Source organism: Gymnodraco acuticeps, unplaced genomic scaffold (assembly GCF_902827175.1).
Source record: "Gymnodraco acuticeps unplaced genomic scaffold, fGymAcu1.1, whole genome shotgun sequence".
In the NCBI taxonomy this organism is placed as follows: domain Eukaryota; kingdom Metazoa; phylum Chordata; class Actinopteri; order Perciformes; family Bathydraconidae; genus Gymnodraco; species Gymnodraco acuticeps.
Window position 1 is genome coordinate 1,246,132 of NW_022990055.1, and position 15,639 is coordinate 1,261,770.

At 39.2% G+C, this 15,639-nt stretch overlaps 1 protein-coding gene across 1 annotated transcript in view; it reads right to left on the reverse strand.

Annotated features, from left to right (window-relative positions):
- The window catches only part of LOC117545952 (inactive N-acetylated-alpha-linked acidic dipeptidase-like protein 2), a 1,067,198-nt gene that overhangs the window by 674,053 nt on the left and 377,506 nt on the right, over positions 1-15,639 (reverse strand). Inside the window, exon 5 of the mRNA XM_034215999.1 lies at positions 7,731-7,907. Within this exon, the coding sequence (XP_034071890.1) occupies positions 7,731-7,907 (177 nt within the window). The remainder of the gene's footprint in view (positions 1-7,730; positions 7,908-15,639) is intronic.

The window sequence follows — 15,639 nt, forward strand, 5'->3', positions numbered from 1 at the left end:
CATAATAAATAGTTAAACTTAGAAGTCGTCTGTCTTTCCTGGAATTTTGAACACGACAGTATGTGTTTCAGTTTTGGTGTATACGCTACTGGCTGAATCTGCTTCATTAAAGGCAGGTTTTCCTATCAATAAAATCAATTTTGATCCTGCATATCTTGGTTTCTTCCTTTCTAAGGTAACATTGTGCTGTTGTCTTACATTATACACTTAAAGGTGGGGTATGTGATTTTGGAGAAACCAGCTTGAGTGCGCTAGAATTTGAAAGTACGTAGCCGAAAATAATCTGCCTCTTTCTTCAGACTTCCTTACAGAGCCCCTCCGCCAACACACACGAACACGCACATGACCAATGAGGGCACAAGATAAGTTTGTGCACAGATGGAAGGCTGACAGGCAGGTAGGCCATCCAGTTATTTTAGCCGGGCCGACTGAAATGATTGGTCGTGCTTTTTACAGTGCTACGGCTTCCACAGATGACATTTCTGTATGGATTTTTTGTCAAAGCATTTAATGTATTCATTGCTATCGGGATGTTAAGAGCATTCCATGGAATATAACAAAAAGTGTTTTCTGAAATAAATGACATACCCCACCATTAAGTAAAAGCATGGCATGATATTTATTTTCTCTTGTATTTGTTTGAGTTGCATTTAATATTAACCCTTTAACTGCCAGACCAAGAAAAAAGCTATGGAACAATTATTTGTTTGCATTTGTGTATCAAATGGGCCACAAATAACCACAAACTATTTTAATTGTTTTACTGACCACACAGTTTTGTTTTTATGAGCCTCCACCAACTGGTCGAGCTGGCCTTTTATGGTAAAAGTGCATTTTCAACAATCATCATATACAGTACAGTATTTGTATGCATCAAACTCAAATAAAACACAAACTGAAATACATTTGTTTCTTTTATGGAAAATGAGCAATATATACATACATATATGGGATTAGTTTTGTATCATAAAGATTAAGCAAAATAAAATAATTTTCAAAAATAAAACTATAAGTTGCAAACAAATCATTTGTGTAATCATGTAAACTATAAGTATTTTTTCTTTGTTTTAACATATATTTTTGTTTGCAGTTCTCTTTGCTTCTTTCTCAATGATCAGACTTTTGCTCTCGTTTGCGCTCCCTCCTTATTTGTTTTCGATCTTGACACCAATGTCCCAGGTGGGCGGGACTGTCAGGGGTGCATTATACTTGTGATGTGTGTAGTTTATACTTTATTCCAACTTTCAATATTTGAATACCTGAACACACTACTGCTGTTCAATAATTTCCCAATTTGGGATTGATAAAGTGTATGTCTATTAATTTCATAGATAAAAAAAACACATCTATGTATTTTCAAGCTAAAGGTGATACACAATATAAACTGTATACTATTATTTATTCAAAGACATGTTACATTTCAAAAGCATATATTGCTATGTTTAGGACAAACAATTAAAGACTGCTATAATTGAACAAATTCTGCAATATAAAAGTGGCAGATTTTCTTTATTAGACAGAGCAGATCTATTCCTAGCCTGAGGAAGATCTGAATAATCAACAGATTTGAATGGAATCTCTAACATTTTCATGTAGAATAAAGACAAAAGAGTGATTATACAAATTACATTTATTGAAATTTGAACCAGAAGATGAAGTCTCAAAGAATGTTTTAAATAAAAGGACATACAACAACAAGGTGGATAATAGTAAAATGTATTAAATGTATATGTAAAGACATTTGGTCAAATTAAATGACACGCCCAGCGTGGATGAAGCTGGTGCAGTTCTTTCTTCATGCCCCCCCTCCGTGCTGTCCCCTCAGAGGAAGTGGGAAAACGGGATAAGACTCTGGACGCCACGCTGTCTCAATGATCCACACTGTTAACATGAGAGGAAAATAAATGTTTTAGGAGATGAAAAATATGAAGTTACCAAAAAAAACACAGCTCAGGGGCAGTCATGTTTTGTTTTGTTTCTTTGTTTGTTTTGTTTTTGTTTTGTTTGTCTACCCTCCCTCCCAAATGTAAAGCATCTTTGGGTTCAAGAAAAGTGCTATAGAAATATAATTTATTATTATTATGGACGGTAGGTTTTCCTACAAAGTTAACTCAGCCTCCATTGATTTTCATATCAAATTAGCGTGTTAATAAAATAAGCTATCATGGCTTATACTTGCATATCTAAACAGAATCATGAAAGCCTGTTGGTAGAGTCAGGCACACGAGTCCGTTTGAGTGTGTGCGCCGGTGTCTGAACGCTCACTCACTGCTAGCTATGTAGCTAACTGTTAGGCTACTTAGCTTGCATTGTTATGGATCTAAAGGTAGCAAAAGCTAACTTTCATAGCACAGCTTTACTTCTCACATACCACAATAAAGAAACAGACAGTATAGTACAGCACAAACAACACAAATGATCAATACTTACATATATTTTCACTTGTAGTATTATAATAATTGAAATGCTTGTTCTTCTGGAGGTGTTCTATCCACGCTCAGCTACCGCACCGCAGCTGCCTGCACTGTACAATTGCTGGAGGACTGGGCTGTCACTCAAAAACTGAGTAGCCAATGTGGACGCACCCCCATCAAAAGTCTGATCATTGAGAAAGAAGAAACAAGAACCGCAAACAAAAATATATGTTAAAACAAAGAAAAAATACTTATAGTTTACATGATTACACAAATGATTTGTTTGCAACTTATAGTTTTATTTTTTACATTTATTTTATTTTGCTTGACTCAGTTTTTTTTCTTTTAACCTCTATAGTTTTGCTTTATTCTGAGAAAGTGCAATCCCATATACAACCAGATATATTCATAAAAGATATTAATTATAATTGTAAAAAAAAAATGTTGGGGAAAAAGGTAATGTTAAGTGTTTTTCATAATAAAAAAAAGACTTGCTCATCCTACTGTATATGCTGAATGGGCCTAACAAGAAACCCCTGGCCTAACAGCAAATGTCTATATCCTGTGTTGGCCTAACTTGCTCATCTGTGTGCAACTTTGGGTTGTATGCCATGCATGAAATGTGCTATATACATTATTATCACTCTTTCACTCTGAAACTCAAAAGGCAGTACTACATTTTTATTTTATTTTTTAATATTAATATTACCATGAATCTAGCCATTTATTTACCATATCTTATTGGAAAACATCTCTGAAACTCTGAAAAAGTCATATTGCTAGTTTACCATAAAAGGCCAAATCGACCGATTGGTTGAGTATATTTTCCAAAAAATAATTACACCCTTGTTAAAAGTTGTTTTGTGCATCAAGTTATCTAAATATGTTTAGTAAGTGCTCTGACACTAAAATATGTCAAAAAGGATATGGTTACCTTACAAAAGTTGACCAAAAAGAGTGATTTCTTCAGCAGTGATTTTTTAGCATGCCAACTTCCTCAGTGGAAGCTAGCTGAAGGGCTTTCTGTTCAAACCACAGACATCTAGAGGTTGTTTTATGCATAACATGTCATAACAGTGTGAGCTGGATTACTGGTGTCCTTTCCTGGTTACTGCGTGGGGTCTGCGAGACAGCGAGACACCGCGGAACTCAGCCTGCTCAGCGGATTGTGTGTGTGTTTGCGGAGATCCGCAGAGCCGCGGCTGAGAAAAGATAAGGCTGAGTGAGTGAGTGAGAGTGAGTGTGTGCCGGCGAAGCTCCGCGGAGTACCGCGGCTGAGAAAAGATTAGGCTGAGTGAGTGTGTGTGTGTGTGTGAGGAGCTCCGTGGATTGGTCCATTTGGACCTGGGTATCGTTATGTCACTATACTCAGGAAGAAAACAATGGAAAAAGAGAAATCTCCAACGAGGCGTTCTGGGGCAGCATAGACAGGTATTTTCTGTGTTAGAGTTTTACTCGCTACAGGGTGTACTTTGAGGGTTTGTGACTTTGCAGACCGTTTACATGCAGAAAAAGCTACATAACACACAAGGGGACGGGTAATAACCGGAAAGGCATGACATGGAACCTTTAAATAAAAATAAATATGAACCATATGATAGATGTACATACCGTACATGGAAATCTAAACTGCCTCTCAGTAGGAAGTTCACATTTCCCAGTTTGAGATGGTTACTGGAGACTATTAACATACCCTAACTGTTATGCTGAAAACCAACTAGGAATGGGATTTGGAAAAATGCCTAATTTTGAGTTCTAAAACGATCAGCCCTCCTTCTTGAGAAGCACTTGCAAGGATAGACGACTACTACTCACACAGAACTCCAGGCACAATTAAAAACAGAGTCCTTCAAAGCTGAGGAACTCAAGTCTAGCTTTAGGATACTTACAAAGTTTCTCTCTTTTGCAGCTGCTGCTCAAAGGGTTCTGAAGAACTTCTGTGCAAATAAAATACTTTTTAAGATGAGACATAAATGTGTTTTGGCATGCTGAGAAAATCTACCAGCTTCAAGATTAATAAAGAAAACTGTTTATGATATGAGCATTTTTAAATCATAAAAGGTCATAGGTGCAGAACATTGTCTTGAAGGAAATGGTGCATCTGCATCACATCATAGTGAATTACAGGAATAAATGTCACAATCAAAACAAACACAACATGAGACAAGGCATCGTCAGCTGATTTAGGTAATACTTTTTATTTATCAAACTGTATTTTTTTAAAGTTATGAGCTGTTGGATTCTCATTAAGGTGTCAAAATGTTTTATAAATTATTCACAAACTCCTATTGTTAATGGTAGTGACATAAAGCACATAGTATTCATTTACATATTTTATGAGCTGTAATTGTTCTTTTAGTCGAACAACATAATCACCTTTTCATTATGCTCTACATGAGATCAGCTGCATATCAGAAACAGGTTTATTACCAGGTAGGTTTACACGTACGAGGAATTTGACTTGGTGTCGTGGTGCATACATAAAAGTAATACAAGAATTAAAAACAGGTAGAGAACTAGAAAAATATTTTAAATTATAAAAAAAGATGGTAAAATATAACAGTATTTACATTGCAATGGAATGGAATAAAGAGGAATAAAATCTGGAATACACATCGGCAGCATTAAAAAAAAAAGAAAACAGATATTGTTGTACATTGTGTGCATTAATGTAATGCATAGAGTCTATGATGTGGCTGAGGTAAAGTGTCAGTGGGGGGGCCGTGCCTTGTTTAAGAGGCCAGTAGCAGAGGGGAAGAAACTGTTCAGGTGGCGAGAGGTTTTGGTCCTGATGGAGCGCAGCCTCCTGCCAGAGGGGAGGGGGGTGAACAGTTTGTTTCCAGGGTGGGAGGGGTCGGCCACTATCTTCCCTGCCCGCCTCAGGGTCCTGGAGGCGTGCAGGTCGTGGAGGGATGGCAGATTGCAGCCGATCACTTTCTCAGCAGAGCGGATGACCCGCTGCAGCCTGCCCTTATCCTTGGCTGTGGCTGCAGCGTACCAGATGGTGATGGAGGAGCAAAGGATGGACTCGATGATGGAGGTGTAGAAGTTCACCATCATCATCTTTGGCAGATTGAATTTCTTCAGCTGCCTCAGGAAGAACATCCTCGGCTGTGCTTTTTTGATGAGGGAGCAGATGTTCTGCTCCGATTTCAGGTCCTGGGCGATGATGGTGCCCAGGAAGCGGAATGACTCCACAGCAGTTAGTGGGGAGTCACACAGAGTGATGGGGGCAGGTGGGGCTGCGTTCTTCCTAAAGTCCACAACCATCTCCACTGTCTTAAGAACGTTGAGCTCCAGGTGGTTGTCCCTGCACCAGGTCACCAGATGGTCCATCTCCCACCTGTAGGCAGACTCGTCCCCACCAGAGATGAGTCCGATGAGGGTGGTGTCGTGTGCAAACTTCAGTAGCTTGACAGACTGGTGACTGGAGGTGCAGCTGTTGGTGTACAGGGAGAAGAGCAGAGGGGAGAGAACGCAGCCTTGAGGGGAACCGGTGCTGATGGTCCGGGGGTCAGAGACATGTTTCCCCAGCCTCACGTGCTGCTTCCTGTCAGACAGGAAGTCTGTGATCCACCTGCAAGTGAAGTCGGGCACGTGCAGCTGGGAGAGCTTGTCCTGCAGCAGAGCCGGGATGATGGTATTGAAGGCGGAGCTGAAGTCCACAAAAAGGATCCTGGCGTAGGTTCCTGCTGTGTCCAGTTGCTGGAGGAGGAAGTGAAGGGCCATGTTGACAGCGTCATCTACAGACCTGTTGGCTCTGTAGGTAAACTGCAGGGGGTCCAGGAGGGGGTCTGTGATGGATTTGATGTTGGACAGGACAAGGCGCTCAAAGGACTTCACAACCACAGAGGTCAGGCGACGGGTCTGTAGTCATTTAATCCTGTGATCCTTGATGATGGTGGAGGTTTTGAAGTATGCTGGTACGTGGCATGTCTCCAGTGAGGTGTTAAAGATGTCAGTAAACACCGGAGACAGCTGATCGGCACAGTGCTTCAGGGTGGAGGGGGAGACATTGTCAGGGCTAGCAGCTTTTCTGGTACTGAGTTTTTTTAAAAGACTGTTTACATCTCTCTCATTGATAGAGATGATTTGGCTGGGCAAATTGCAAACCACGCCCCGTAAAACAAATTGTATTTGCTTGCATTAGCATTATTAGCATTAGCATTAGCCCAGCGCACCAACGGAGAGAGACTAACTTATGGCAACACAAAAGAAAACATGGGAGCGGTGGAATGATGAGGAGGTGTCTGTGCTTCTGGCGATTTACTCGGAAGGCTTCAGTAGAAGCTGCTGGGAGTCCCAGCAGCTTCTACTGAAGCCAGTCCCCAACTCCGGGGACTTCCGGCCGGGGACTTCGGGTGGCAGTATACGCCATGAAGTTGTTTGCGGCCTGCCAGTAAACCCAAAGCAGAAGAAGAATAAGTGATATCAGCGGCTCCCTCAGAGACTTATTCCGGTGTGAACGCGATTTACTAGATAGTTCCAGGAAATAAAAGTTCCGGGGAAAAGTTCCGGGAACTATTCCTGGGAAAAGTACTTGGTGTGAAAGCGCCTTTTGTCTTCGTAGCGGCAGTAAAACTGATTCAGGTCATTTTCAAGGCATTGGTCGTTCATGGAGAGTGAGGCTTTTGGCTTGTAGTTTGAACTTATAAATGATTGTATCCCAATTACTAGTTCTCATACACTTTTTGTATTGAATTATCAACTGTGTATAAGTTGTGTTTGGCTGCAAGGCCAGTTGAATTTAAATTTGGAATATGCTGGTCACTGAATGTTGAAGGTATTTTAATATTTTATTAATATAATTGGTCCATTTTACCAAACCGGTAGACATCTTAAAGGGGCCCCGTTATGCTCATTTTCAGGTTCATATTTGTATTCTGTTCCTCTACTGTGACATGTTTCCATGCTTTAATGCTCAAAAAGTTCTTTATCTTTCTGCCTGTGCTGCAGCATCTCTTTTCACCCTCTGTCTGAAACCAGAGCCCAGTCTGCTCTGATTGGTTAGTTGCCGGCTCTGTTTTGATTGGTCAACTGCTAAGTGATATCCTGCCCCTTAGCGATAGCTACAGTAATAGAAGCGTGAGTTTTACATGGGGATGTCAGTATGTTACGAAAGTAACCAAAGTATTCTAATGGATGCATTTCAGGCAGGGGCGGTAGCGTGGGAGAGAAACTCCTCTGGAGGGAACACAGGGATTTCAGCCTTAGCAGACCACTTTAAACACCTTATAGGAAAGGAAAAACCCCAAAGAGCACAATAAGCCCGCTCTAAATGACACATGGGTTAGGATATTGTGAGTGTAATCGTACCTGATCTCTGGCAGTCTACATGTTGCATCTGCATGCGGTCCATGCTGGGCCCTGGTTCCTGAAGCTCCTCCTTGTCCAGGTCCCAGTCCAGATCCAGACCTCCAGAGCAATGCAGACCTTCACCGACCATTGGACCACTCTGGGCGTCACACACCTTCCTGTATGCCATGTAGTGACCTGGATTTCAAATCACAGTTTCCAGATATCTTTAATTTCTATACTTATCCAACCCAGTCTCACGGCATTTCGTGTTATAGTCACGAAATGTAATCTATTGATTGGTGTTCACCAACACGATTTCCCCCTTTTTTTCGTGTCACACAGAACAATTTTAAAAGCAATGTATTTCTATTGGTAGTATGTTTCGTGCCTGCAGCACGTCTTTTTGTCGGGTCTTGGAAGACCGGAAGCTGTGTGGTAAAAACATTTTCTTACTCAATATCAAGCCACGATCATTGTTTTTATTTAAAATTGTATAATGTCTGACTTTTTTTGCCGTCCGTGAGGAAAATAAATGGGGCTCAGAATAATTAAATCTGTATTTTTAAAATATTTTTTTCCTTCTAATTTGTTATTCTTTTCTAACAAAAACACACAATTATCCTTGTTTTTATTTATTTGTTTGATTCTATAATGTCAGGCTTTTTTGCCGTCCGTCAGGAACTGAATTTCAAAATAAAGTCATTAATAATATTATGTATGAAATTATTTTGTCTATTAACTAGAGCGCCGGGTCATATTATGACCGTCTTTTCTATGTTGCTGTGGGGTTTTTGCATCGGTTTAGGGTTTAAAATAGCTTGGGTTCATGTTAATTTACAAACTCTTCAACTAGAGCCCTAGTTATATATGAAAACATTTTAGAAGGCCTCACGAAATACTTAAATGTAAATTCAAATTAAAATGTAAAGGAATGTGTGTATAACAAAAAACATCCGTCATAAACAATACCGGAAACAGACGTAGGCCTATATATGGGACATTTCGAGCGTCATTGTGATACACCCACTGAACTGATTACCCAAGATCCTCAGCTATGGTTGAAGCTCGGTGATTGGATGTTTTAGCCCCATGTTTTACGCGATATGAAATCCGAAAACATTTAAAAAACGAAGGAAAATAATACTTTATTCCGAGTGTGCTTGCTTTTCTCTTTGAAAGTCATCACATAACGGCAGTGTAATACACACAGTGGCATAACTATCGACGGCGCAGCCGGTGCAACGCACCAGGGCCCAGAGCCGGCCAGGTGCCGGCCAGGTGCCCATGCATGTCATGTGATACCTTGCGTGATGAGCGAACCGTTTAATCAACCTGTACTGTACTGTAGCTACAGTAGCAGCAGCAAGTTCGGCAGCATTATAAAAAATGCAATAGCTTGCATTTATAATATACAGCAAACCAAAGCACAAGAGCGGCGCTCAAAAGAGAAAGGACAAGAGAGAGTGTATGTCCATGCGTGTGTGAGCGCATCAGCGTGCGCTTATGTTTGGGGCGATGGGGGGGGGCCCCAAAACAATATTTGCACCGGGGCCAATCACAACAATGTTACCCCACTGAATACACGGTTCGGCTGCATTAAATATTACACATCGGCAGTAGTTCTTTATTTATAGAGCCCTGATTAGAAGACGTCTGGACAAACTGGAAGAACTCCCACCGAAACTGAATAAGTGACGTGGATCATAAATATAACAGCAATTAAACAACATCTTTAATTTATTTTCAGACAATACTTGTAGTATCAATACTAATTCGGCTGACTTTTATATTTGATCCAATTGGTAGATAGGTTATATTTACACCATAACGGTGCACAGCTGATAGAAAGGGACTTGTAGTTTTTAAAGATATTACTGATTTTCTTTGAATATAAGAATGTAAATACTGAGTTAAGAGATTAGTCAGGGGTTTTGGGTGATGGGAGACACATCTATGGAATCACAATTTCAATAGCATACCGTTAAATGATGGATATACCTTTCTGTCTGTGATGTTTTACAAATCAGATATTAATGTGTAGAAGTAAAACATGTGAAATAATATAGCAATATCCTGTAAACAGATGTGAAAACATGAATAAAACTACACATCTTCAGATGTTATACATACAGTTGCAAGAAAAAGTATGTGAACCCTTTGGAATTACCTGGATTTCTGCATAAGTTGGTCATAAAATGTGTTCTGATCTTCATCTAAGTCACAACAATAGACAAACACAGTCTACTTAAACTAATACCACACAAACAATTATATGTTTTTATTGAACACACCATGTAAACATTCACAGTGCAGGGTGGAACAAGTATGTGAACCCCTAGGCTAAAGACTTCTTCAAGAGCTAATTGGAGTCAGGAGTCAGCCAACCTGGAGTCCAATCAATGAGACGAGATTGGAGGTGTTGGTTAAAGCTGCCCTGCCCTATACAAAATACACACCAGTTTTGAATTTGCTATTCTTAAGAAGCATTGCCAGATGTGAACCATGCCTCGCACAAAAGAGCTCTCAGAAGACCTACGATTAAGAATAGTTGACTTGCATAAAGCTGGAAAGGGTTACAAAAGTATCTCTAAAAGCCTTGATGTTCATCAGTCATCAGTAAGACAAATTGTCTATAAATGGAGAAAGTTCAGCACTGTTGCTACTCTCCCTAGGAGTGGCCGTCCTGTAAAGATGACTGCAAGAGCACAGCGCAGAATGCTCAATGAGGTGAAGAAGAATCCTAGAGTGTCAGCTAGAGACTTAAAGAAATCTCTGGCACATGCTAACATCTCTGTTGTCGAATCTACGATACGTAAAACACTGAACAAGAATGGAGTTCATGGGAGGACACCACGGAGGAAGCCACTGCTGTCCAGAAAAAACATTGCTGCACGTTTGAAGTTTGCAAAAGAGCACCTGGATGTTCCACAGCACTACTGGCAACATATTCTGTGGACAGATGAAACCAAAGTTGAGTTGTTTGGAAGGAACACACAACGCTATGTGTGGAGAATCCAAAGGGTTCACATACTTTTTCTTGCAACTGTACATAAGTGTCCTAAACTAATTTATTATGGCATTGTATGCTGTGTGTACTTTATTTGTAACATCTTCAGAAACTACCTTTCCAACTCCTCAACAGTTGCCTGTCTTTGACTGTTGCAGGTGTATACAGGTTCATGGTACAATGCATAAGCTTCAAATCGAGAGAGATTGGGCCTCACACCTGAAACTGTATTTTTCTTTACCGTTCTGTTTTAATTTCACAATAAAGTTAATAGTAATATTATGTTTGATATTATTATGTTTTATTAACTAGTCCACTGGGTCATGTTAAGACTATATTTTCCGTCGGTTTGGTGTTAAAAATATCAAAACAATATATGTGTGGATAACAAAATACATCCATCATAAACTAAACTGGAAACTTATACAGTATAATTTATTGTGTTAACACTGTAAACTTGACACCAGCTAGTGGTTAAAGCACATTATTGCATTTTGTTTGTTGAATATGTTTGATGAAAATATTAAGAGTACATTACAATAGGGGGAAAGTAGAAGGTCAATGATAGAAATATAGAATATAAAAAATCAAGAAGATACTGTAAGTGACCTCTACAATAAATCAGTTTAGTGCCGGATGTCCAAAGATATTAATAGGAGGATGTGCAAAAAAGACAAACTAATTAATCTTTATTTAAACATTAAAGAATACTTTAGGTTAAGGTCTTCTTTTAAATAAGAAAAAAGCTTTGGGGGTATCTACAGATAAATATTAAGCCTGACAAAGTACTTAACGTCTAATATATTACATAGTTTGTTTTGGGACTTGACAATCAATTTTCCTGCAATGTTAACTATGTTGAAGCACTTATTTTAACTTACATTTGACATATGTATTATACTCTTATAAGATGTATGTAGATAGAATAAGAAATGTGCAGAATATGACAGTTTAATGGTGGAGGTATACACACATATTGATAGATGTCTTGTAATGCACTGTTGAGGAACCGTTGACCCAAGTTTTTCATTCATTGCATATCTACACCGTAGTTGCAGGGGCGTGGGAAGGGGGGTGCGGAGCTCCCCTGTCTGCACATTTATTTTATATATATTTATTTCATTTCATTGTGCCTGAGAATATATTTTATATGATATATTATTATTCAAATGATAATTTAAAACTGTATAATACATTATTTTGCTTCAGGGAAGACAAATAAAAAAGGTTTTTTTGTTAGTTTTTAGTCGGCTACTTTTAACGTGACGCACAGCAACACAAGTAACTGACATGGGGAAAAAACGTATCTCGGAATTTGTTCTCTCTACAAATGCTAAGTCTGCTAAATCATGTGCATAATCTGTATACTGGTCAATATCATGTTTGTGGTATTTTAATTATTATTTTATGGTTATAACTGCTGCAGCCGTGGATAATCTGTGTAATATGTAGCCAATAAATTCCACATTGTTGGTAAAATAATACGTGTGCGTGCTCTATAGGGCCCGTAATAGTGTTCACTGGAGTCCATTGTTATGCCACTGTGTGTGTGTGTGGTTTTGCCCCCCCGTTAGTGCGTAATTAGTACATCGGACAGCACCTCAGCATCCCCACTCAAAATACCTTCCCGCGCCTCTGCGTAGTTGTGTATATGATATGTCAATTAACCTTAGAAAATCTTGAAATCTTGAAAGGGATGTGCAAAATAGCCATTATATACAGTCTTTAATCAATTATTAGTAGAGAATAACGAGTTACTCATATATTTTATAGGGATCTGCAGATAATTGTTTAATATTTTCAAGCACCAACTATCAAATATCTCGCCTGATTTTTCGCACTTGACAATCACCTTACCTGAATTTTACTCAGGTGTAACTAAAGTCTGATTTAAGGGTTGTTTATATTTCACCTCATTAATCAGAATCTGCAAAGTAACTAAAATAAATCCAGGGGAGTACAAATACCAGGTTAACCTCTGAATTGTAGTGGAGTAGAATTAGAAATTAACAATAAATTGCATGTTTTACATGCTGCTGTAACAAAAAAACAAAGTAGGCTACTTTGCAAATATAATTCCTGTTTATTATTATTATCAACAGTTACTTTTGTATGCAGTGAGGTAAATGGTAAATGTGCATGTATGTCGTTCAGTATGCGTTTACAGGTGAATACGTCTGCATTTCCTGCCAAATACTAGCCTCAAAAAGATTAAAATATAATTAATGCAAATAAACTACTTCTACTAATAATAATAATCATAATCATAATCAATTCAATAATATAAATACTATATTTTATTATAATATAGTTGTAATATATTCAAGACGAAACATGCTTATGACATGACTCAAAAACTGATATTTCTTAAATCTGTATTCAAGTTCCCTCTGTCAGCAATGTATCAACAACTACACACACATTTCTATCAGTATTTCTCTGTGTTGTGGTTGAAATGATGATGACTGTTAGGATTTAAGGGGAGAGGCTGAGCATCACCATGAAATGTGCAAATTGACATAAAAATGAATATAAGGGGAAAAAATGCTCCATGTTTTTTAAGCTGTAAACTTTAAATCAGAGGTGCCCAGTACGTCGACCGCGGTCGACCGGTCGACCGCGGGGGCAATGCCGGTAGATCAAAAAAAAATGCAAACAGGTTTTGATCCCTCCTCCCTTGGCCTCCCTGCCACTTAATTCAGGAGTTTACTTGATTGACAGAAAAAGCGACCTATCGCTTTCCAGTCTGTTAACCCAGAATGCAAAGCGATACAAAATCAGTCAAGTACCGGGAAAACTCAAATTAAGTTAAAGAGACAAACAAGACACAAACAACAAAATGAGTGCGGGACCGAGCAAAAAGCTAAAAACATACCACTTCCACCCAGAATGGGAGGAAGAATATTTGTTTATGATGTCACATTCAACAACACACTCTCACTCCATAATCGTCCAGGAGCGACGTTTGGTCAGTGTCCGTGGCGTCCAGTTGTGACGCTCCTAGGCTCCTTCAGCGTCATAAAGGGACGCAAATAGCTTTCAACTGATTGCAATGTATTCCCATCTGCGGCGGGATTTGACACTCATGGAAGCACGGCATTCGTTTGTGTCGGCTGCCCTTAAAGGCAATGTGAGCGTCCATTCCCATTGGATAACGGAGTATTGTACACCCGGAAGTAAGTATTCCCCTTACTGTCGATTGATTTTACAGTGAAATCTGCACTACTCATCGACTAAAAAACACCAGATTATCCTTGTTAATTACACAACATTGATTGGTTTAAATTGTGTGCAATGCTTTTGTATTTTTCCCCTTCGATTCGGAGAAACAAATGTTTTTTCGGAGTAAAATATGGCAGAAGACACTACACTACCCAGAATCCCCAGCTATCATTTAGGACTACACCATGTGCTCTGTTTGACAAACCCCGTTTTTTCACCATTCATTCCAATGGCTGGCGTCTATGTCACGTGATCTTCAAATGGCCGAACTTCGTTTTATTCTCGGTGTAAAATGCCTATTTTAAGGTTAGTTTGGCCATTAAAATGCGTTTTGATGTCATTTGATGCGAGAAATATGAGTTGTTATTTCAGATTATGTGTGCAGTGGATGTACATGATCTTTAGTTTGCTAGTTATTACGAAGATTACTTCAGGAAATTGCGTACATAGAACGTTTTCATTGTTACCAAGGTGGTTGCTAGGGACGCTGCTATCGATATTATTTCTGTTATGTTGTGTAACTGTTTAATGGTGTTATCTTTATTGCTACCCCCTTCCCCGTCAATGTATAGTGTTGGTCCACAACGCAAACGTATTAGAAATGGTGGCATAGATAGCCTACGTTATTTTCCCCTGTGCAATTCTCCATTTACTCAACAATAACACATTATTATCCTTGTGTTTATTTATTTGTTTGATTAATAAACACAAGTTGGAGTCCGTCAGGACCGAGGGTCGGAGCAGCTCATTTGCTTTAGAGAATATTACACCGGGAAGTAAGTATTTTCTCTGCTTCACTTGACAAATCCCGTGATATTCCTCAAGCTCTGGGATTGGAGAGTGTGCTCCGAGGGTTACGCCGAGCGTCGAACAGCACTTGAAATTGGATGGAACCACGGCAGACTGTCCAAAACTGGATTTGAACGGGTCCACCGCGTCCCCCCTTCCCCCACCCCGTCCCCAGAACTACACATGCTGGCTATTGTGTTTCGCAACATGTTCTCTATCTATGGCACGTCTCTACTGGGAGTTGTAGTTTTAAAGGACTTTTTCGTATTTCCCATAATAAGAAGTTGCCAATATTAAACTGTGTACATCCCTGGAGGTTACACTCAAATTTAAAACATATAATTAATACATGGGTGAAAATTGCTTGTACCCATAATGGGCAGCATTAATATATATACCCGCATGCCAGCTAAGGTCAGAAGAGCTTTATTTAACAGCTGGTCTTATGTTTGTGACCCCTCCTGTTGTTAATTGATAACATTACATTACATTACATTACATTACATTACATTAATTGATAAGCCTGAAACATGCACTTGTCAAGGTTCAGAGGCACATTTTGTAAATATGGCAGTAGCCATCGATCAGCTTAAGATAATATATACTTTATTGATCCCAAGTTGGAAACATTTGCGTTACATCAGCATGTGTAACAGTTGTAAATATGCAGTGGTGTTTATTTACATCATTTAGTATAAATGTGATGAGTGATGCTCTAGTTTCTTCATGTTTTTTTTTTTTTTCCCTCTTGCTTGCCCCGGACTGAAACTAGGCTTGTTTGAGACGCGTTGAGACGCGTCGCCTCGAAAGTATACGAGAATAGCCGATCGCAGCCGGGGGAGGTCTCAAAAAGCTCTCCTGAAGTCGGACAGCTCGGATTCGGCTTCGTCTTCTTCTTCTTCTTCTCTC